Here is a 21,907-nt window from a genome sequence, read left to right on the forward strand (position 1 = left end):
TTCCAAGCTAGTATGCAGGAGTGGTTACTGTTTGTCCTTCCTTCTCAAAGACAACCATGATATCAGGGAGGTGACAAGCAGGTGAATTGGATAGAGTGAGGGGGGGGCTGAACAAAGTCACCTGCCTCACTTTCTCCTCCAGAACCACCTGGGTCCAGTGGTCAGGTTAGGATGCAGTGAGAGATGTTGGCCTAAAGTCTTAAACAGCTTTCAATTTGACTGAGACAGCATATTGATGATTAGCCAGAGCTGGACTAAACTATGACTTTCTGAATCCAAGACTAGCTCTCCACTTTGACAATCTAGTACTAAAAAGAACCACTGTTCCTGATACTTGATATCAAGTTTTACTATCTCTCCATAGTAACTTTATTTACATTTTACATTTTGAAAATGGTAACGATCAGTGATTAGCAGGTGCCTTTTCCCCTCCTCCCTTTTCTTCTTCCCATATAGACTTGGAGTCCAATGTCCTTTTCCGCCACTAAGGAAGTGATACTTTCCAACTTGGCATCCTTGATCTGATGGTTTCTGGGAAGTCACTCTCTCAAAGTGATTGCTTTGCACACAGTGAATTCAGAATAGAGGCAAGAAATCATCAGACTCTTGCCTCACCCCAGGGTAATTGAGGGCATCCATTTTATTTTCTAATAATGAATCATAGAATCACAGAATGAGCTGGAAAGGACCCAGAGATCATCTCTTCTAACCTTGCCATTTTATATATCAGGAAAGTGAGGCCCTGAGAGGAAAAGGACTTTCCCAGAGTCATACAGTAAGTTGGATATTGAGCCATGATTAAAGTTGGGTCTCTTGGTTCCTAGGTCAGTGCTTTCCCCACATCTACCAAAGAGTAAATGGTGAAACTGCATCTGAGGGCAAATCCCAGAAGGCAGAAAGGCAATTTCTTAACCATAAAAATATGCAACTCATTTCTTTAGATTCTGCCAGAGTAATTAAATAGAACTTCTTGGGTATAATTATACAAGGTGAAAATGTAGTAGGACTAATTAGGCCTATTTTCCCTAATCAGATCTGAGGGAAGAGGATTTCTTTTAAAATCTTTTGCCTTTTAGCTTTTCAAAAGATTGATGCTTTCTTTAGAAAAGGTATTTTCCCCAGAGGCATACATGGCAAAGACTTCCTGTGTCTAGCCTCCTGCTGATGGGACTACCCCCAAATGAAAGGCATACAGTTCATCTCCAGTTCTTCCCAGCTAAACTCTTTGAAAATAGAAATAGTTTCTTCCTTCACTCCCTCATTTCCTCCCCTCCCTCCCTCCTTCTCTCTTCTCACTCTCCCTCCCTTCCTTCCTCCCTTCCTCCTTCCTCCCTTCCTCCCTGCCTTCCTTTCTCCTTCCCTCTCTCCTTCCCTTCCTCTCTTCCTCTCTCCTTTTCTTCCTCCCTTCCTTCCTCCCCTTCCCTTCCTTCCCTTCCTTCCTTCCTTCCTTCCTTCCTTCCTTCCTTCCTTCCTTCCTTCCTTCCTTCCTTCCTTCCTTCCTTCCTTCCTTCCTTCCTTCTTTCCTTCCTTCCTTCCTTTCTTCCTTTCTTTCCTCCTTTCCTTCCCTTCTTTCTTTCCTTTCTTTCCTTCCTTTCTTTCCTTCCTTTCCTTCCCTTCTTTCTTTCCTTCCTTCCCTTCCTTCATTTTCTTCCTTCCTTCCTTCCTTTATGTTTGGCTTTTGTATATCTATAGTTTCTAGTCCAATGCTTTACCTACAATAAATGCTTTATGACTAATTGCTTGCTTGAATCTCTGGGACTTATGCTACTCTTGGTGTAGTGTTTGAGGGTCCAGGCCCTTTCTGTGATATAGAGATGCATTAGAATAAAGATATTAGTAGAAGTCTTCTTCAAAATTATTAGAAATTCCAAGATACAAAAGGAGCTGATTCAAATTTATAAGGAGAAGAGTTATTTCTTGATTGGTTAATGTTCAAAAGACAGACAATTTTCAAGGAAGAAATCTAAGCTATAAATAAAGTTATATGAAATAATATTCCAAGTAATAGAGATATGCAAATTAAAGCAATTCTGAGGTTTCATTTCATACCCATTAGATTGTCAAAGTTGACCAAAAAAGAAAATGGTATATATTAAAGGAGCTTTGGTAAAACTGGCACATTGACATAGTATTGGTGGAGCAGTGAATTGGTTCAGTCATTTTAGAAAATAATTTGAAAATTATGCCTTCAAAGTTCCTGAATTGTGTTAACCCCGAGGAAGCCAGCAATACCTGTAATAAGCCTATATGCCTAAGGAAATCAAATAAAGATAAGAAATATCCATAAAAACTATAGTAGCTTTTATTATGGTGGCAAAAAACTGAAAACTAAGGGGAAGAGTGCCTAACGACTGGAGAATACAGACCAAAATATAGTATGGAAATATAATAGAATACTGAGTGTCATAAGCTATGACAAAAAACATGATTTCAAAAAATCCTGGAAAAATTTATAGGAACTGATGCAGAGTGAAGTGAGCAGAAACAGGGAATAATTTATAGAATAATAACATTGTAAAGAAGAAAAGTTTTGAAAAATTGATTAATGCATCAACCAACCATGATTACAGGGGACAGAAAATTAAATATGCTACTCTCCTGACATATAGATAGTGAACTTGAGATCAGACATGCATTTTTGGACACAGTCAATATGAGAATTTGATTTATTTGACTGTGCCCATCATTTGCAAAGGATTTCCCTTCTTATTCTCCTCCTAATTGAGATAGCAAGGAAGTGATAATGCTTCTTAGTTGAAAAAATAAAAATTTAAAAAATATCAGACATTCTATTTTGACTTTAATGAATCAAATCAAACCATAAAAGAAAAATCAAATAACTCATGAAAAATTCCAGTGTTCTCTGTGCATGCAAAGAATGTAATACTGGAAATCAGTAATATCAATGATAATAACAACAATAATACTCGCTCCTATTTACATAATGCTCTAATACTATAAATCCCTCTACATATACTTATTTATTTGATTTTCACCATAGTCTTGTAAGGTGAGCAGAACAATAATTTGTATTTCCCAGAAGAGGAAACTAAATCTCAAAGAAGTGAAATAGCCTAGCCCACATAGTAGGCGCTCAATAAATTTTTATTGAATTGAGTTGAATTAAAATAATTTTCATCAGGTCATGCAATTAGTAGGTGTCAGGGCTATCATTTGAAATTGAGTCTCTTTATTCCAAATATATATTTTCCACGATAAATGAACCCTATCTTTCATTTCTGGGGATAACTTAACACCTTTCTCTTCTTTCAATAGATTTTTCTACTTCCTGTTGCTACTGCTTCCTGGAGATGGATCCTTTCTTAAGAGCAGAATTAAGATGGGACAGAAAAGAAGAAAGAAGATAAATATCAGGCCCATAAATGTGTATGTGGGAGTGTGTGGGGTAGAGAATGACAGGAGTGTCCTGAAGGGTTGAATAAGTAAAATAAAGATGACACTAAAACTTTGACAATCTCAGAAGCTTTCAATAAACATTTAAGGAGCATCTATCACATTCAGTAAGGTTTTGGAAACTCAGGCTACTGAGAGGAGTAAGATACCATTTGGACCCCCAGGAACTTCTGATTTAATAGGGGAGGAATCCTTATAACTACAATACAAATTCATTTACAATACATAGTACTTATGTACAGTACCTAAACATTCTGAGGTCAAATGAGGAAGAGATCATTTCCATCTGTGAAGCTCAAGTAAGAGTTGGGTAAATAGTTGTGCTAGAGTGAATTCCTATCAGCTCATGTATGGGAACATTTATACTTCAAAAATTGGCAAATGATGCAAATCAGCATTCCTGAATTCCCAGATTCCCAGTGGCTTCATGCTTCCTCTGATTGTGCAAAATCCCTTTTTTTCCAAATAGACAAGACCAAAAAGGATTGATATCTTTTATCTCAGATATCTCAGATATCCTGGGGCTGTCATTGATAGGGACTTAGGCTACAAAATTACCTCTTCTATGACATCAATATAATTCTCAGTTTATCTCCGTTGGACATCATCATCATCATCATCATTATTTTAGGAAAGGTGGGGTCAAATTGGAAAACAATGGACAAGATGATGAAAAGAGATCTCTTTAAGGTTTTTAAGCAAACTGGTTACGTTAATCCTAGGAAATTCAAGAGTATATTATTTCTGTCTTCAGATAAAAAAAGACAGGGAAGATGGCTAAGATTTATATTACTTGATCCTAGGCAGCAGGATTGAGAGCAATTGATAGAAGAGGGCAGACAGGCAAATTGCAATTGAGCAGAAGAAAAAATTACATGGTAACAATCAGAACTGTCCAAAAAGTAGAATGATTTTTCTTTGAAAGATTATATATATAGTTGGAGGTCACTCAATGGATCAAGTAGTTAATCAAGCATTTATTAATGCTTTACTATGTGCTAAGTACATAGTAATATAATAATAATAATCACAGAGAAAATAGCACCTGTCCTCAAGGAGCTTACTTTCTGATAGGAGAGTATGTGTAAAAACAGGTATGTATTAGATATAAAACAAAAGAGCAAATTGAAAAGTTAAAATAATCTTTTAGAAAATATTCAAGTTCAGGAACTAGTAAGATGCTGGGTCTTTGCCCCCTTCCAACTCCAAGATTTTGTAATTAAGGAGGTGAATATCCTGCCATTTTGAAGTATTCATATAGTCTGGCTAATGCCTTGCCAGTGATTTTGTAGCCTGAGGGGTATTTCTGATTCAGGTAGGGGAGACCTAGAAAGCCTTTCAAAGATTTGAAAGCTCCAGGATTCTATGAGTGCACTTGAATTTGACTTGGGAATTTGCAGAGCCAGGATTGTTTCATGCTGCTCTGAGAGAGAGAGCAGTAGAGAGGATCTTCTTATTCTGTTCCCTGGCCCTGCCTCATAGGGGGAATTTGGGGAAAAAGTGATATTCTTATTAGGGATGGAGAATAGTTGCCTTCCCGGATGGGTTGGCCCATGTCATGGGAAGATACATCACCTGGGGTTTGGGAGACAGCAGCAATTGGTCCCTGAGTGTTTTTCTTTAAGGCAAACAATTGATTTTTCCATCAGGGAATGAGTCATGCTGACAGGAGTTAGTAAAATATGGTCTTTTCCCTGACTCAGAGTCCCCTGTGTGGTCAGAGTAAATAGCTGATATTAACTTTGAAGGTGTTTGGTTTAGTTTTACAATGTCAGGAGGGGGAAGCAAGAACTTGCCTGAAAACTTCAGAGGACAAACTTACTTGAAGAAAAGAGATTATTCAACTGAGCCTTTGCTATTTTTTTGTTTAACTTTCCTCACTGTATATTGTGAAAGAATTCTGAATTTGAAGTCAAACAGATTTTAAATCTTATCTCTGCTGCTTGAACTCAAGGAAGTCAATTCTTTTCTCCCAAGTTCAGTTAGTTCATCTACAAGATGAAAGGATTGGATTAAGTGGTTTCTATTATTTCTTCTAGTTCAAAGTTCAATGATCTTATGAATTCTTACCCTCATGGAACTTATGGTCCAGTAAGGAAGATAAGGCAGTAGCACATAGAATTGGGGGATAATTGATATTGTAATAAGTACCAACAAGATAGAGAATGAGACACATTCTCCAAACCTTATCATTCTCAAACCTAACTTATGGACTTATTATGCTATTGAATCAATTCAGCAACTCTCTTAAAGTTGCTACAGTTTTTGTCAGCATCTCCCTTTTCCTCACTTCCCTGCCCCTAGTGCTGCTTTTATTCTCCATTATAAGGCAATAACCAATAAAATTCTTCCTTGTGAAATGGCATTTAGCCAGAACTAAAGAATGGAGGAAATTAGGGTGGGGACTGACTGAAGCTGTTGAAAAGTAAATGTCACAATTTGACAAAATATAACACTCATTCCTATTTAAAATGCTAGAAAGCATAAAAATACATGGAAATTTTCTTAAAAATGACAGCTATTATCTACAACCAAGAGCAAACATTTTCTGCAGTGGAGATAAGCACAAAGCTTTTCCAATAAAATTAGAAGTGATGGAAGGATGCCCATTATCACCACTATTAGTTAATATTTTACGAGAAATGTTAAGAAATGTTAACTGTAGCAATGACAAGAAAAATTGAAATAAAAAGGCAACGAGGAAACAAAATACTATCTCTCTCCATTTTGATGTTTTTCTTTCTGTGTCTATCTCTGACTCTCTGTCTCTGTTTCTCTTTCTTTTGCAGAGAATATGATACTATACTTAGAGCACCCAAGAAAATCAACTAAAAACCTAGTCAGGACAAGAATTTTAGCAAAATTGTGGGATGTTAAATAAACATCCGTAAATGACTAGCATTTCTACATATCAACAAAATCTAGAAGGAAGAGACAGAAAGAGAAATTCCATTTTAAATAATCGCTGACACTATGAAATATTTGGGAGTCTGCTTGCCAATATACACACATGAACTATGTGAACACAAATATAAAATACTCCACACAAAGACAGATTTAAATAATGGGAGAAATATTATTGGCTCATGAGTAAGCTGAGCCAATATAATAAAAGTAACAATGAATCTAAATTTATTTACTTAGTGTTAAACCAAACTAGCAAAGATTTACTTTGTAAGATTAGGAAAAAATTCAGCTGGAAGAACAAAAGGTCAAGAATACCAAGGGAATCAATGAAAAGAAATTTAGGGCAGGAGGTCTAGCAGTCCTGGATATCAAACTATATTATAAAAGTGACCATCATCAAAACAATTTGGCGCTGACTAAGACACTGTGATTAATCAATGAAATTGATTACATACAAAATATACAGAAGTAAATGAGCATAATAGCCTTGTTTTTTATATACTCAAAGATCCCAGCTATTGGGACAAGAACTCACTATTTGACAAAAACTGCTGGGAAAACTGTAAAGTAATATGGGAATAGAGAAGACCAGGGTTCATCTTCAGAGGAGGACATTGAAATAAAAAGAACTTCTATCCCAAAGAGTAATGATAAATGCTCCCTGAGCAGAGAGAACTTACAGAACTCAAAAGAGAATTTAAAAATCAAATCAGAGACATCAAATAAAAACTAAAAAAATAAAAACCATCCAAGAAAAACAAGATTATGAAAAAAGATATCCAACTAGAAAAGGAAATACAGAATCTTAATGAGAAAAATACCTCTTTGAAAATTATAATTGGGCAAGGAGAAGTCAGTGAAACTATAAGAGGCAAAAACTTAACAAAAGAGAATATAAAGAATGAAAAAAATATGAATGTGAAACATCTTATAAGAAAAACAACAGATCTGGAGAACAGATCAAAAAGAGAAAATATAAAAATAATTTGACCATCTTTTTTGCTGTGTTAAAACAAAATCTTGTTACAATAATGCAAGAAATAATCTAAGAAAATTGCTTTGGAGTGATAGATAATGAGGAAAAAGTAGAAATAGGAAAAAAATCCACTGTTCATTACCACAAAGTTATTCTTTGTGGAAAATACATAAGAAAATTATAGCCAAATTTCAAAATCCCCAGATCAAAGAGAAAATTTTGCAAGAAACAAGAAAAAAAAAACAATTCAAATATGTTGGAGCTATAATTAGAATTTTATAGGACTTATCAATAGTCACAATAAAGGACCACAGGCCCTGAAATCATATATACTGACAATCAAAAAAACTAGGCTTGTGGCCAAAAATATCATATCTAGCAAAATTATGTATAATATTTAATTTAAAAAAAGGACATTCAATGAACTTGCAGATTTTCAGGAATTTTTATCAAGCAAACCAGAGCTAAGTAGAAAATTTAACATATAAGGGCCAATATCCAAGATTAATTTTAAGGATCTTAATGTGAATACATTTTTTATGTTTTCTGTGTAGAAATGCATACCATACATTTACAAAAGACATCAGGAATTGGATAGCTCAAAAGAAAGAGTCATGAATGGGCTGTAGAGGAAGAATAGAAACATAGGCATTAGAGTGGGGAGGAGGATTCATAATTCTGAAAACCTATTTACATCAGGAATGAATTAAAGAGGCAACATTCCATATATATCATGAAATCTATAAAAAAAAATCTATAAAGCAATAAGGAGGAAGGGAAAGAGAGAGGGAGATACAAAGGGTGGGAGAAGATAAGGAAGGATCCATTTGTAGAAGGAAGTTAATTTAAGGCAAGTTAAGGAACAGAATTAAAGTAAAAGACTTAGAAAAGGTAGGAAAGAAGAAATGTACATAAACACTATGACATAGGTCAGGAATCAAATTTATTAGAAAAACAAGTACAATTAGTAGTCACTGATCTTAGACACAGTCAAGCTTGAAGTCTCAATTAAGAGAGAAATTTACATTTTATGTCAGCCATATTAATCTTGTTTTACATGCATGTTTACATGTGGGTGAATAGTGTATGTGTGTGTGTGTATATATATATATATATGTGTGTGTGTGTGTGTAAGTATATATATGTGTGTGTGTGTGTGTGTGTGTGTGTGTGTGTGTGTACGTGTGGGTCTGTGGATGAGTGCGAATATATTTGTATGTATATATATGTGTGTGTTTGTGTGTGTATCTCTATATTTGGAGCCATTAAATATAGCTGTGCTTAATTATAGTCTGTTTCAGGAGTTGGGGAAGGATATAAGAGGAAAAAAGAACAAAGTAAAACAAATGCAAGTTCACAGCAGAGAAAAGAAGAACAGCCTTCAAAGAAGTAAAGAAAACATGGACACTCATGAATATAATTTCTTTTACTATTATATATCCTTTCTTGAACTGAAAATTCATTGTTATATTTTGAATCCTCCCTGACATTCTGCTGGGCACATGGCAAAAATCTGCTTTGTTTTGTTTTGTTTTATTTTTCTTTTCTGTCTTTCTATTAAATTAAAAATACTAAATAACTAAAAGAAAAAATATAGTTTACGTATTTGCCAATGTACTATTTTTATTTGCAAGAACCCTTATATAATTTTTTTCTTGGATAATTAAACCACAATTTAACTATTTCATTAAATTTTCTTAGGTAATTTGTTTTATAACTATTAAAATTAAATTTATGAAAAAAAGAAATCAGTAATCAAGACAGGCAAAATGCTCTAAATTACTAATAATTAGAGATATACAAATTGAAATGACTCTGAAATATAACCTCACACCTATCAGATTGACTAACAGAAAAGGAAAATGACAAATGTTGAAAGAAATATAGAAAAAAAGGTAACAACCTCTTCAAAAACATGGAAAAAATCTCATATATATAATGTTCCATACCTGTGGATTTCCACTTTGTAAGGGAGATGTCTTCTTATATCTTTTTGGGACCAAGTTTGTCCCTTATAATTTCTTAGCCTTATCTTTGATTTAATCAGCATGGACACTCCTTTTAAAGATACTTTTTATAACCTTACCATACTTTAGTATTTAGTTTATTTTTATTTTTATTTTTTTTTTAATTTTATTTTTTTTTATTTAATAATTACATTATATTGACACTCAATTCTGTTCCGATTTTTTTCCCCTCCCTCCCTCCACCCCCTCCCCTAGATGGCAAGCAGTCCTTTATATGTTGGATATGTTGCAGTATATCCTAGATACAATATATGTTTGCAGAACCGAACAGTTCTCTTGTTGCGTAGGGAGAATTGGATTCAGAAGGTATAAATAATCCGGGAAGAAAAACAAAAATGCAGATAGTTCACATTCGTTTCCCAGTGTTCTTTCTTTGGGTGTAGCTGCTTTTGTCCGTCATTTATCAATTGAAACTCAGGTCTCTTTGTCAAAGAAATCCACTTCCATCAAAATATGTCCTCATACAATATCGTTGTCGAAGTGTATAATGATCTCCTGGTTCTGCTCATTTCACTTAGCATCAGTTCATGTAGGTCTCTCCAAGCCTCTCTGTATTCATCCTGCTGGTCATTTCTTACAGAACAATAATATTCCATAACATTCATATACCACAATTTACCCAGCCATTCTCCAATTGATGGGCATCCATTCATTTTCCAGTTTCTAGCCACTACAAACAGGGCTGCTACAAACATTTTGGCACATACAGGTCCCTTTCCCTTCTTTAGTATTTCTTTGGGATATAAGCCCAATAGAAACACTGCTGGATCAAAGGATATGCACATTTTGATAATTTTTTGGGCATAATTCCAGATTGCTCTCCAGAATGGTTGGATTCGTTCACAACTCCACCAACAATGCATTAGTGTCCCAGTTTTCCCGCATCCCCTCCAACATTCATCATTATTTTTTCCTGTCATCTTAGCCAATCTGACAGGTGTGTAGTGGTATCTCAGAGTTGTCTTAATTTGCATTTCTCTGATCAATAATGATTTGGAACACTCTTTCATGTGAGTGGTAATAGTTTCAATCTCATCCTCTGAAAATTGTCTGTTCATATCCTTTGACCATTTATCAATTGGAGAATGGCTTGATTTCTTATAAATTTGAGTCAGTTCTCTATATATTTTGGAAATGAGGCCTTTATCAGAACCTTTAACTGTGAAAATGTTTTCCCAGTTTGTTGCTTCCCTTCTAATCTTGTTTGCATTAGTTTTATTTGTACAAAGGCTTTTTAATTTGATGTAATCGAAATTTTCTATTCTGTGATCAGTAATGGTCTCTAGTTCATCTTTGGTCACAAATTTCTTTCTCCTCCACAAGTCTGAGAGATAAACTATTCTATGTTCCTCTAATTTATTTATAATCTCGTTCTTTATGCCTAGGTCATAGACCCATTTTGATCTTATCTTGGTATATGGTGTTAAGTGTGGGTCCATGCCTAATTTCTGCCATACTAATTTCCAATTATCCCAGCAGTTTTTATCAAATAATGAATTCTTTTCCCAGAAGTTAGGGGCTTTGGGTTTGTCAAACACTAGATTGCTATAATTGACTATTCTGTCTTGTGAGCCTAGCCTTTTCCACTGATCCACTAATCTATTTCTTAGCCAATACCAAATGGTTTTGGTGACTGCTGCTTTATAATATAATTTTAGATCAGGTACAGCTAGGCCACCTTCATTTGATTTTTTTTTCATTAATTCCCTTGAGATTCTCGACTTTTTATTGTTCCATATGAATTTTGTTGTTATTTTTTCTAGATCAATAAAATATTTTCTTGGAAGTCTGATTGGTATAGCACTAAATAAATAGATTAGTTTAGGGAGTATTGTCATCTTTATTATGTTCGCTCGGCCGATCCAAGAGCACTTAATATTTTTCCAATTATTTAAGTCTGACTTTATTTGTGTGGAGACTTTTTTATAATTTTGCTCATATAATTCCTGACTTTCCTTTGGTAGATAGATTCCCAAATATTTTATGGTATCAACAGTTATTCTGAATGGAATTTCTCTTTGTATCTCTTGCTGTTGGGTTTTGTTGGTGATGTATAAAAATGCTGAGGATTTATGGGGATTTATTTTGTAGCCAGCTACTTTGCTAAAATTATGAATTATTTCCAATAGCTTTTTGGTAGAATCTCTGGGGTTCTCTAGGTATACCATCATATCATCTGCAAAGAGTGATAGTTTGGTTTCCTCATTGCCTACTCTAATTCCTTTTATATCTTTCTCGACTCTTATTGCCGAGGCTAGTGTTTCTAATACGATATTAAATAATAATGGTGATAGTGGGCAACCTTGCTTCACTCCAGATCTTACTGGGAAAGGTTCCAGTTTTTCTCCATTGCATATGATGCTTACTGATGGTTTTAAATATATGCTCCTGACTATTTTAAGGAAAAGTCCATTTATTCCTATGCTCTCAAGTGTTTTTATTAGGAATGGATGTTGGATTTTATCAAATGCTTTTTCTGCATCTATTGAGATGATCATGTGGTTTTTGTTTGTTTGGTTATTGATATAGTCAATTATGCTAATAGTTTTCCTAATATTGAACCAGCCCTGCATTCCTGGTATAAATCCTACTTGGTCATAGTGTATTATCCTGGTGACAATTTTCTGTAATCTTTTTGCTAATATTTTATTTAAGATTTTAGCATCAATATTCATTAGGGAGATTGGTCTATAATTTTCTTTCTCTGTTTTCAGCCTACCTGGTTTAGGTATCAGTACCATATCTGTGTCATAAAAGGAGTTTGGTAGGACTCCTTCAATCCCTATTTTTTCAAATAGTTTATATAACATTGGAGTTAATTGTTCTTTAAATGTTTGGTAGAATTCACATGTAAATCCATCTGGTCCTGGGGATTTTTTCTTAGGGAGTTGATTGATAGTTTGTTCTATTTCTTTTTCTGAGATGGGACTGTTTAGGATATTTACTTCTTCCTCTGTTAGTTTGGGCAAGCTGTATTTTTGGAGGTATTTTTCTATTTCATTTAAGTTGTCGAATTTATTGGCATAAAGTTGGGCAAAGTAACTCCTAATTATTGCTCTAATTTCCTCTTCGTTAGTGGTGAGTTCTCCCTTTTCATTTTTAAGACTAACAATTTGATTTTCCTCTTTCCTTTTTTTAATCAGATTTACTAAGGGTTTGTCTATTTTGTTGGTTTTTTCATAGAACCAACTCTTAGTTTTATTAATCAATTCAATAGTTTTTTTACTTTCAATTTTATTGATCTCACCTTTTACTTTTAGAATTTCAAGTTTAGTGTTTGACTGGGGGTTTTTAATTTGTTCCTTTTCTAGCATTTTTAATTGCAAACCCAATTCATTGACCTTCTCTTTCTCTATTTTATACAAATAGGCCTCTAGAGATATGAAATTTCCCCTTATTACCGCTTTGGCTGCATCCCATACATTTTGGTATGATGTCTCATTATTATCGTTTTCTTGGGTGAAGTTATTAATTATTTCTATGATTTGCTGTTTTACCCAATCATTCTTTAGTATGAGATTATTTAGTTTCCAATTATTTTTTGGTCTACTTCCCCCTGCTTTTTTGTTGAATGTAATTTTCATTGCATCGTGGTCTGAAAAGGATGCATTTACTATTTCTGCCTTACTACATTTGAGTTTGAGGTTTTTATGTCCTAATATATGGTCAATTTTTGTATAGGTTCCATGAACTGCTGAAAAGAAAGTGTATTCCTTTCTGTCTCCATTACATTTTCTCCAGAGATCTATCATATCTAGCTTTTCTAGTATTCTGTTTACCTCTTTGACTTCTTTCTTATTTATTTTCTGGTTTGATTTATCTAATTCTGAGAGTGCAAGGTTAAGATCTCCCACTATTATAGTTTTACTGTCTATTTCTTCTTGCAGCTCTCTTAGTTTCTCTTTTAAGAATTTAGATGCTACCCCACTTGGTGCATATATGTTTAATATAGATAGTGCTTCATTATCCATGCTACCCTTTAGCAAGATATAGTGTCCTTCCTTATCTCTTTTAATTAGGTCAATTTTTGCTTTAGCTTGATCTGAGATCAGGATGGCTACCCCTGCTTTTTTGACTTCACCTGAAGCATAGTAGATTTTGCTCCAACCTTTTACCTTTAACCTGCATGTATCTCCCCGCTTCAGGTGTGTTTCCTGTAAACAACATATTGTAGGATTCTGGCTTTTAATCCATTCTGCTAACCGCTTCCTCTTTATGGGGGAGTTTACCCCGTTCACGTTTATGGTTAGAATGACCAATTCTGTATTACTTGCCATCTTGTTAACCCCGGTTTATGCTTTCCTCCCTTCTTTCCCCTTTCCCCCCCTTCCAAGTATTAAGCTTGTGAGCACCCCTTGCTTCTCACAGCCCTCCCTTTTTAGTGTCCCTCCCCCCGCCTTAGAGTTCCTCCCCCTATCTTACCCCTTTCCCTCCCAGTTCCCGTATTCCCTTCCGCTTAGCTTATTCCTTCCCTTTCTACTTTTCCCTTCTCACTTTTCAATGAGATGGGAGAAGTTTCACCTTAGATTGAATATGTCTTAAGATTTTTCACTTAAAGCCAATTCTGAAGGCAGTAAGATACCCACTATATTCATCCCCCTCCATTCTTTCTCTCAGGTATAATAGGTTTCCTATGCCTCTTCATGAGATGTACTACCCCCACTTTACCCTTTTTCTGGTACAATGTCCTTTCCACATCAATTTCTAGAACAAGGTATACATGTATTCTTTATATATCTATATAGTGAAAATATAGTTCCCAAGATTAATCTTTACCTTTTTAGATTTCTCTTGAGTTCTATATTTGTAGATCAAACTTTTTGTTAAGTTCTGGTTTTTTCATCAGAAATAGATGAAATTCGCTTACTTCGTTGAATGTCCATCTTCTTCCCTGGAAAAAGATGCTCATTCTCGCTGGGTAAGTTATTTTTGGTTGCATACCAAGTTCCTTAGCCTTTCGGAATATCATATTCCAGGCCCTTCGATCTTTTAATGTGGATGCTGCCAGATCCTGGGTGATCCTTATTGTGGCTCCTTGATACTTGAATTGGGTTTTTCTGGCCGCTTGCAATATTTTTTCTTTCATCTGAGGGTTCTGGCATTTGGCCACTATATTCCTTGGTGTTTTGATTTTAGGATCCCTTTCAGTGGGTGATCGATGAATCCTTTCAATGTTTATTTTTTCCTCTGTTCCTATGACTTCTGGGCAGTTCTCTTTGATAATTTCCTGGAAGACAGTGTCCAGGCTCTTTTTTTCATCATGTTTTTCTGGGAGTCCAATGATTCTCAGATTGTCTCTCCTGGATCTGTTTTCCAGGTCTGTTGTCTTCCCCAGAAGGTATTTCACATTTTTCTCCATTGTTTGATTTTTTTGGATTTGCTTGACTGATTCTTCTTGTCTCCTCGAGTCATTCAATTCCACTTGTTCAATTCTGATTTTCAGTGAAGTATTCTCTTCACTCACTTTTTTAAAATCTTTCTCTAATTGTCCAATTGAGTTCTTTTGTTCTGTGGAATTTTTTTCCATTTCGCCAATTTTGTTTTTTAGAGAGCTGTTTTCTGTTTCCAGTTCACTAATCCTATTTTTCAAGGATTTTACTTCTTTATCCACTCTCTCTTTAACTTTCTCCAGACTCTTTTCCCATTTTTCTTCTAGCTCCTTTGTGAGAGCCTTTTTAATCACTTCTATGAGGTTCATCTGTGCTGAGGAACAGACAATCTCCTCCTTTGGGGAATCACCTGGGGACTGCCTGTTTTTAGTCTCCTCAGGATTTAGAGTCTGCTCTCTATCTGTATAGAAGCTGTCAAGGGTTAAAGTCCTCTTCAGCTTCTTGCTCATTCTGTCTATTAATCAGAGACAAACTACCAAAGAAAAACAGAAAAAACTGGAGTCTTTCTTTGGGGGGGGGGCTGGGTGTGTTATCGAGCTTCCTCTACAGACTGCAGGGGGCAGCAGTGAGGCACTAGCAGGACTGTGCTGCGCCTGCGCTCTGAGATCCCAGAGCGTGCTGAGTCACTGAGGGGGGGAAGGGGGGGGGGGCGGCCAGGTCCTGAGAGACTCCAGCTGTTTGCGGTTGTATTCTTCAGCCCCGGTGTTTTTAGCTTCTCTGCTGGGCTGTTGACTTGCTGCAGGTTCCAAACCTGTAGCGAAGCTCTCCCCGCAGAGACGGCTGCGATCACTCCCCACCCCCTCTCAGCTCTGCTCCTGTGTTCTCACTGCCGCTGCCCTCAGCCTGCGCCCGATCTAAAACCGCCCCAGCCCTCCAGTAAAGACAGACCTTTCTTGGCGGATCTCAAGGATGGCTTCTCTTGGTAACTATTTGTGGGTTTTTTTTCAGTCAAGCATTGATTCAGAGGCTTGTAATGAAGTGGATAGTGAGAGAAAGCGCGGAGCTTATGCAACTGTGAGCCTCCTCTCCGCCATCTTAACCGGAAGTCCCCTAGTATTTAGTTTAATAAGGTGAGGTTTCTTTTTTTTTTTTTTTTTTTATAGCTTGCTCTCTAAACCCTTGAGGTACCTGCTTACCACAATGAGTCACCTTAGAAGGATTTAAGTGGAGAATTTCTTCATCAGAAAGTAACATGGTAATTGGTTAAAGTATGCCAGTTCCAGAAAACCCTACAAAATAATTCTCCCACTCAAATACTTTTTGCCCACATGTCTAATTTTCCAAGCAGCTGGCACAGAATATCTCTGATCTCCTGCTCAAAGTTATCATTTAGATATTGTACTTTCCATTAAAAATTCTAGTTAAGTATTTCCCTTGAAGTTGTGTTATCCCAATTTCTCTTCTTCATTTTCTCTTTTAATGAAAGACAGTCTTCTTGACATTGGGCTTGGTTTCCATTAGAAAGCTAGTTTCTTCACTAGAAGGTAAATTCTAGAGTCTACTTCAAATCTATAGAGATTATTGGAATCTCTTTGGAAGTGTACAAGCAAGGCTGCATAACATGCAAAGGCAGAGTAATATTCTATCTTTTTAGATTCTATACACTTTCATAAATATAACATACTAACATTGCTAAGTCCTAGGTTGATGGATTGATCATTTGTACAATTATATTCTCCATCTTTGTAAAAAGTACTATCTATGCCCAAATGAAACTTGTTGACCCAGTCTATAGGATATATATGGATGCTTATATCTAAGATGAGATCCATTTAATATCTCTATAAATCATCTTTTTGATGAAATCTAATATTTATATTATATATGAATACACATATATGATCTTTATTATATATATATTATAATTTTACAGTTAATATACTTGACTAAACTCTTATCTCCATGCTTGTCTTTCACATGGAAGGTAGTTTTAAACAGAATGTCAGCTGTAGAAAACAATGGGAAGTTTATGGTGTAAAGTGAAATAACCATTAATGTGATTCTAGTGTGAGAGCCTTCACCTGACTTTTTCATGTATCTATTAACTTTTCTCTCTCATAGGACTATTGTGATGTATAGGACAGGGGTTCTCAAATTTTTGTTCTCACTATCTTTATACTATTTAAAAAACTATTGAGGATCTGTCTGAAGAATTTTTGTTTATGCGGGTTATATTGATAGATATTTACCATATTAGAAAAAAAAACTAATTTGAATTTGCAGACCTTCTGAAAGGGTTTCAGAGACCACCAGAGAATTTCTGGACTTGACCTTGAGAACCACTGGTATAGGAGATGCGGGGATTGAAGAAAAAAGAAAAGGATTCATATGTGGAAAAATGTGTGAAACAGATTTATTTTTGGCAAAGAATTGTACACTCAAGGAAGGCCCATCATTTGGGGGAATTGCTGAAAAAGTACGGTTATGAACATAATGCAATATAATTATGCCATAAGAAATTATTAAATGAATGCTTTTAGAGAAACCCACAAAAGTTTGTATGAACTGATGCAAAGTAAAGTGAGCAGACCCAAAAGGATAACATGTTCACATGTATAATATTGTCAAGACAAATAACATTGAAAGACTTAAGAGTTCCGATCAGTGTCATGACCAGTCATAAGGAGGACTGATGAAGTATTCTACCTACTTCTTGACAGAAAGATGATGGACTCAAGAGATGGCATGAGAGACTCATATTTGAACATGGTCAGTGTGAGAATTTGTTTTACTTTATTATTCACATTTATACTAAGTATAGAACAAATAGAATGTGTCCCAATATGGAACTCCAAAAAAAGAGTTTTGATTTTCTTTTCTTTTCTTCTCAATATGCATGTGTTTAGGGTAGGTTGAAAAAAAGAAAATAAATACTTGCTAATTTAAAAAGAATAATAAAATATTATTTTAAAAATAACAAGTTCAGTGCCTCTGCCACACATGTCACACTTCTGGATATTTGTCTGACTCAATGAGTCTACCTCCACCGAAAATTCTATTATTCTCCTGACGTCTCTCAGGGGAGCAAAGAACATGGATGGACAGAAGTGTTGGCAACAAGTGTCACAGAAATAATTGAAGATGACATTCATTCTATTGTCAGGCAGCTCTAAATAGGACTCTTTGTGTCAAGTCAGAGCCAAACTTTCCCCATTACTTTCAATGGGGACCATTGCAGAGAAAACTTACTTCTCTCTTCCCCTTGCCAGTCCTTCAGATTATTTTAAGGAACAGATAATGTCCATCTAACATCTCCTTTTTCTCTGGCTGAGCATCCCTGACTGCTGAACTGCACTAAGTAGAATTTGGCTTCCTGCTTTAATTCCTTCCCTCCCACTATGTATATGTTTGTTCCTTTGGGTGAACCTCTGTCCAAAGCTCTTCTTGGCTTGACCCCAATGCTTATGTCTTCACTCATTCTTCTTGGCTGACTACCACTCATGACTTGGACTGGTCATGCCTGGAACTATTTATCTTACCTAAGTCCTGCCAGACATTAAATAGCTGGCTTACTGTGCAATCAACTGCATTTAATAATAACTGGAGGGGATATTAATTGCTGATTAGAGACTATTAATGATAGAGGCCAGCAAGGCTAGTCTATAGCTAAGTTATCAATTAGGAAAAACCTGCTTTGAGGGTCTCTTACCCTCTCTTCATCTCTCACCATGTACTTCTAGTGCCTCTGGCCTACAGCGCAGAATTCATACAATGATAAATCATGAGTCCAGAGGACTGAAGATAAAACATACTGCCCACCAACTGTCAGAGATTTGATGGACTTAAAATGTAGCATGAAACTTACAATCCTGGACATAGTCAATATGGAAATTTGTTTTGTTGAAATATGTATATTTGTTATGATAAGGTTTTTTTTTAATTGTTCATTTGGAGAGGGAACTGGGAGGGAAAGTTGAATGTTTATAAAAATAAATGGATTTTTTTTAAAAAATTGAACAATTCATGCTATAGCAAAGTTTTAGTTTATTAAGGAACCAAAAACAAGTGTCGGGTGATCAGGGAACAGAAAAACCACATATCAAAGTAAGGTATATTGAGAAGAAAATAGAAGTCAAAGAGGGGCCTTAAGGAAGATATTTGCCTTGAGATCACAAAAGTGGAGAAGGAATCCCCAAGAGCCAAGGGAAAAGTGGGAGGCATAGTATGGGATCAGTGTAGCGATAAAAGAAACCAGTTTACAAAGTGAAATCTTAGCTCTAGCACAGATTTTCTGCATGACAAACATGTTATCTGCAGTTTTCTAGCACTTGTAGTTTTCCTCCAAACTATCATTAGTTGCAAATTGCTCTCTACTTCTAATGCAAAGAATTAAAATTTGGGGACTAATTCTGGAAAGTAATAATAACAATGAGAATAATAGTATTTTAAGGTTTGCTAAACACTTTATATGCCATTTCATTAAATTCTCACAACAATCGATAGAATAGGGATTATTATTATCATCACTTTACAGATGAGGAAAAAGAGACTCAGAAAAATCACATTACTTACCCAGGGATAATCCAACTACTAAATATCTAAGGTAAAATTTGAACTCAGATTTTCCCACTCCAGGTTTAGTGCTCTTTAGTGCACTCTCCTTATCTCTCTTCCCTCTTTTGTCTAAAATTCAATCGAATTCAATATACATTTATTAAAGAATTTACGTACAAGACTTCCAAAGATGCAGGAATATTGGACTCAAAAGAGTCCACCTGAAATATTTACTAGTTGTACAATCATGGCAAATCACAAACCCCAAATCTCAAAAGTTTTAGAATGAATTTTATTGTTTATTCAGAAAAAGAATGTCAGAAAGGGAGGATGACTCCCTCCTTGCATCTCTGTGAAGTTTACATTACAAAGAATTCAAGCAAAGAACATAAGAACAAATTCTTGGTTTACCACCTTTAAGCAGATAGGGATTTTCTAGAAATGGGCAGTTTGCGATGTAGTTCAGCAGCTAAGTGTAAACATTCAATATAACTTGTGGAACCCCAAATACAAGCTTGCAGGAAATCCAAAACACAAGTTTTGTTGAACTCAAAATAAAACCTCAATGAATGAACTCAAAACACAAATATTTTGGGTTGACCTAAGCATTTCTCAATCCAGATAATTTCTAGCCATATAAAGCTAGGTTCAAATAATATTAATAAATGATAAAGTATTTTTAAAACACAATAATCATCGGCAAGCTAGTTAATGTCTGTCAACCTATTTATCTATAAAATAGGGAAAATATAGATATTATTCATAAGTAGCATAATAATGCAAGTAGTATTATTTATAAATAATACCTATGTATTATTCTATAGATATCTATTGTTAGTAGCACTTACCTTACAAGGTCATGGGAGAATCAAATGAGATAATGTATGTGAATCAATCAATTAATCAAAATAAATTTATTGAATGCTTATCCTATGCTAAGCACTGATGTTGCAAAAAACAAAACAAAACAGAAATACTCTTCAAATGGCATTATATTTGAATAGAGAATATTACATATATGTTTATGTAAAAATCAGAACAAGATAAATACAGAATGGATGAAAGGTAACCCTAGAGAGGAGCACTTTGCAAACCTTAAAGAGCTTTATAAAAATACAGCTAACAATAATAAGAACATTACTAATAATGAAAAGGAATATGAATGGGAGAAGATATGTAAACAGATAACTATGATACAAGAGATAGTATGCTATAAATAAAGAGAAATATGGGAGACCTGGCAGATATGTGGGTGAGGGATAGAAACAAGTCATGTTATTCTTCCTGATTTTAGCTACCAGACTCCTTCGCATTCCAATGATGCTGAGAAATGTATAATTACTTGGTTGACCTCTTGAATCCCTGTCCAGTGTCCTCTTCATTATGACTTAAGGATATTCTTTCTGCTTTTGTGCTAAATATGGTCAGACTGTCTATCACCAGGAGGTTCCATAAAAGGAAAAAATTGCCCATTACAATGGGGAAGATGCCATTCTCTCACTCCTTAGAACATATTTGTCATTTTTCTAACTATTGTCCATGTCTTTCCCTTTGTACAATCATTTCCCCAATATAATTGGTATCTTTCTTTATCTTGTTTATCATCTAGGTACAATCTTGATTCTTTCTTTGATATTATTTTTCACTCATTTCAGTTGTATTCAACTCTTCTTGATCTAATTTTGGGGTTTCTTGTCAGAGTTACTAGAATGGTGTAGCATTTCCTTCTGAAGCTACTTTTATGGATGAGGAAACTGAGTCAGGATAAAGTGACTTTCCTAGGATCACCCAGCTTAGGAAGTGTCTGAGACCGGATTTGAACTCAGGAAGAAGAGTTTTCCTGATTCAAAGTCCAGTACTCTATCCATTGTGCCATCTTGCTGTCTTTGATAACTTGGGCTTAATGAACATTTTTCAGCAAGCTACATCAACTATATGGGAAGGAATCCTTTGCAGCCATAGAGAATCATCACAAGAAAGCAAAATGAAGGTCTTAAAAATCTATTTTCTGGTCCTTACCTTGGGCAAGTAATTAATTTTTTCTGAACTGTATCTGTAAAATATTAAATCTTATTTGTTGTTATTGTTTTTCCTTTGTTCTTGTTGAAGGCCATGATATCAAGAAAGTGATACATGACATATAAGTAAATTGGATTTAAGTAAGGGAAGACTATACAAATGCCTTACTCTCTCCTCCAGAGCCATCTGGATCCAGTGACCATATATAAATCAGGATATCTGGAGATAGCCTGGATACAGTGGAAGATCTTGGCTCTTTTAAGCTAAGGTCTTAACAGGTCTAAGTTTGATTGAGGCAACACCCAATCAGTAATTAAGAATAGATAAGAAATGAGGCAAAAAAAATGGCCTTTTTTATCTGGTCAAAAAAAAAAAAAAAGGAATCCATCTGTGAGGGAATGACCCCAGGATTTCTGGCCAAACAACAATAATTTCTATTTGCATGTACTCTGAGGCAATCAGGGCCAAAGCAAATACCAATTGAGCTTGGCCTGAAAGTGGCCGATTGATGAGAACCAGAATGATTTGGGTTTATTCCTTAATTACTTAATGGCAGCTAGGTGGTACAATGGTTGGTGCACTAAGCCTGGTTTCAGGAAAACCTGAATTCCAATCAAGTCTCAGATGCTTCCTAATTTTATGCATCTGGGTAATTCATTAAACTCCTGTTTGCCTCATCT

At 35.2% G+C, this 21,907-nt stretch overlaps 1 protein-coding gene across 1 annotated transcript; it reads right to left on the bottom strand.

Moving 5' to 3' along the window:
* Nucleotides 1–16,171: 16,171 nt before the first annotated feature.
* Nucleotides 16,172–16,486, bottom strand: LOC127540451 (DNA-directed RNA polymerases I, II, and III subunit RPABC3-like). The gene is made up of 2 exons (XM_051965144.1): nt 16,364–16,486; nt 16,172–16,288 (listed from the first exon to the last, which is right to left on the bottom strand). Exons 1-2 carry the CDS (start codon nt 16,484–16,486, stop codon nt 16,172–16,174), a joined length of 240 nt encoding a protein of 79 aa, XP_051821104.1.
* Between the last annotated feature and the right edge of the window lie 5,421 nt (nt 16,487–21,907).

Source organism: Antechinus flavipes, chromosome 6, assembly GCF_016432865.1.
Source record: "Antechinus flavipes isolate AdamAnt ecotype Samford, QLD, Australia chromosome 6, AdamAnt_v2, whole genome shotgun sequence".
NCBI classification, from domain to species: Eukaryota; Metazoa; Chordata; class Mammalia; order Dasyuromorphia; family Dasyuridae; genus Antechinus; species Antechinus flavipes.

Coding starts and splice junctions, on each gene's coding strand:
- LOC127540451 (XM_051965144.1), bottom strand. CDS start 16,486: ATGGATCTCATCTTAGATATAAGCATCCATATATATCCTATAGACTGG. Junction 16,289..16,363: donor ATTGTACAAATGATCAATCC/ATCAACCTAGGA, acceptor ATAGAATATTAC/TCTGCCTTTGCATGTTATGC.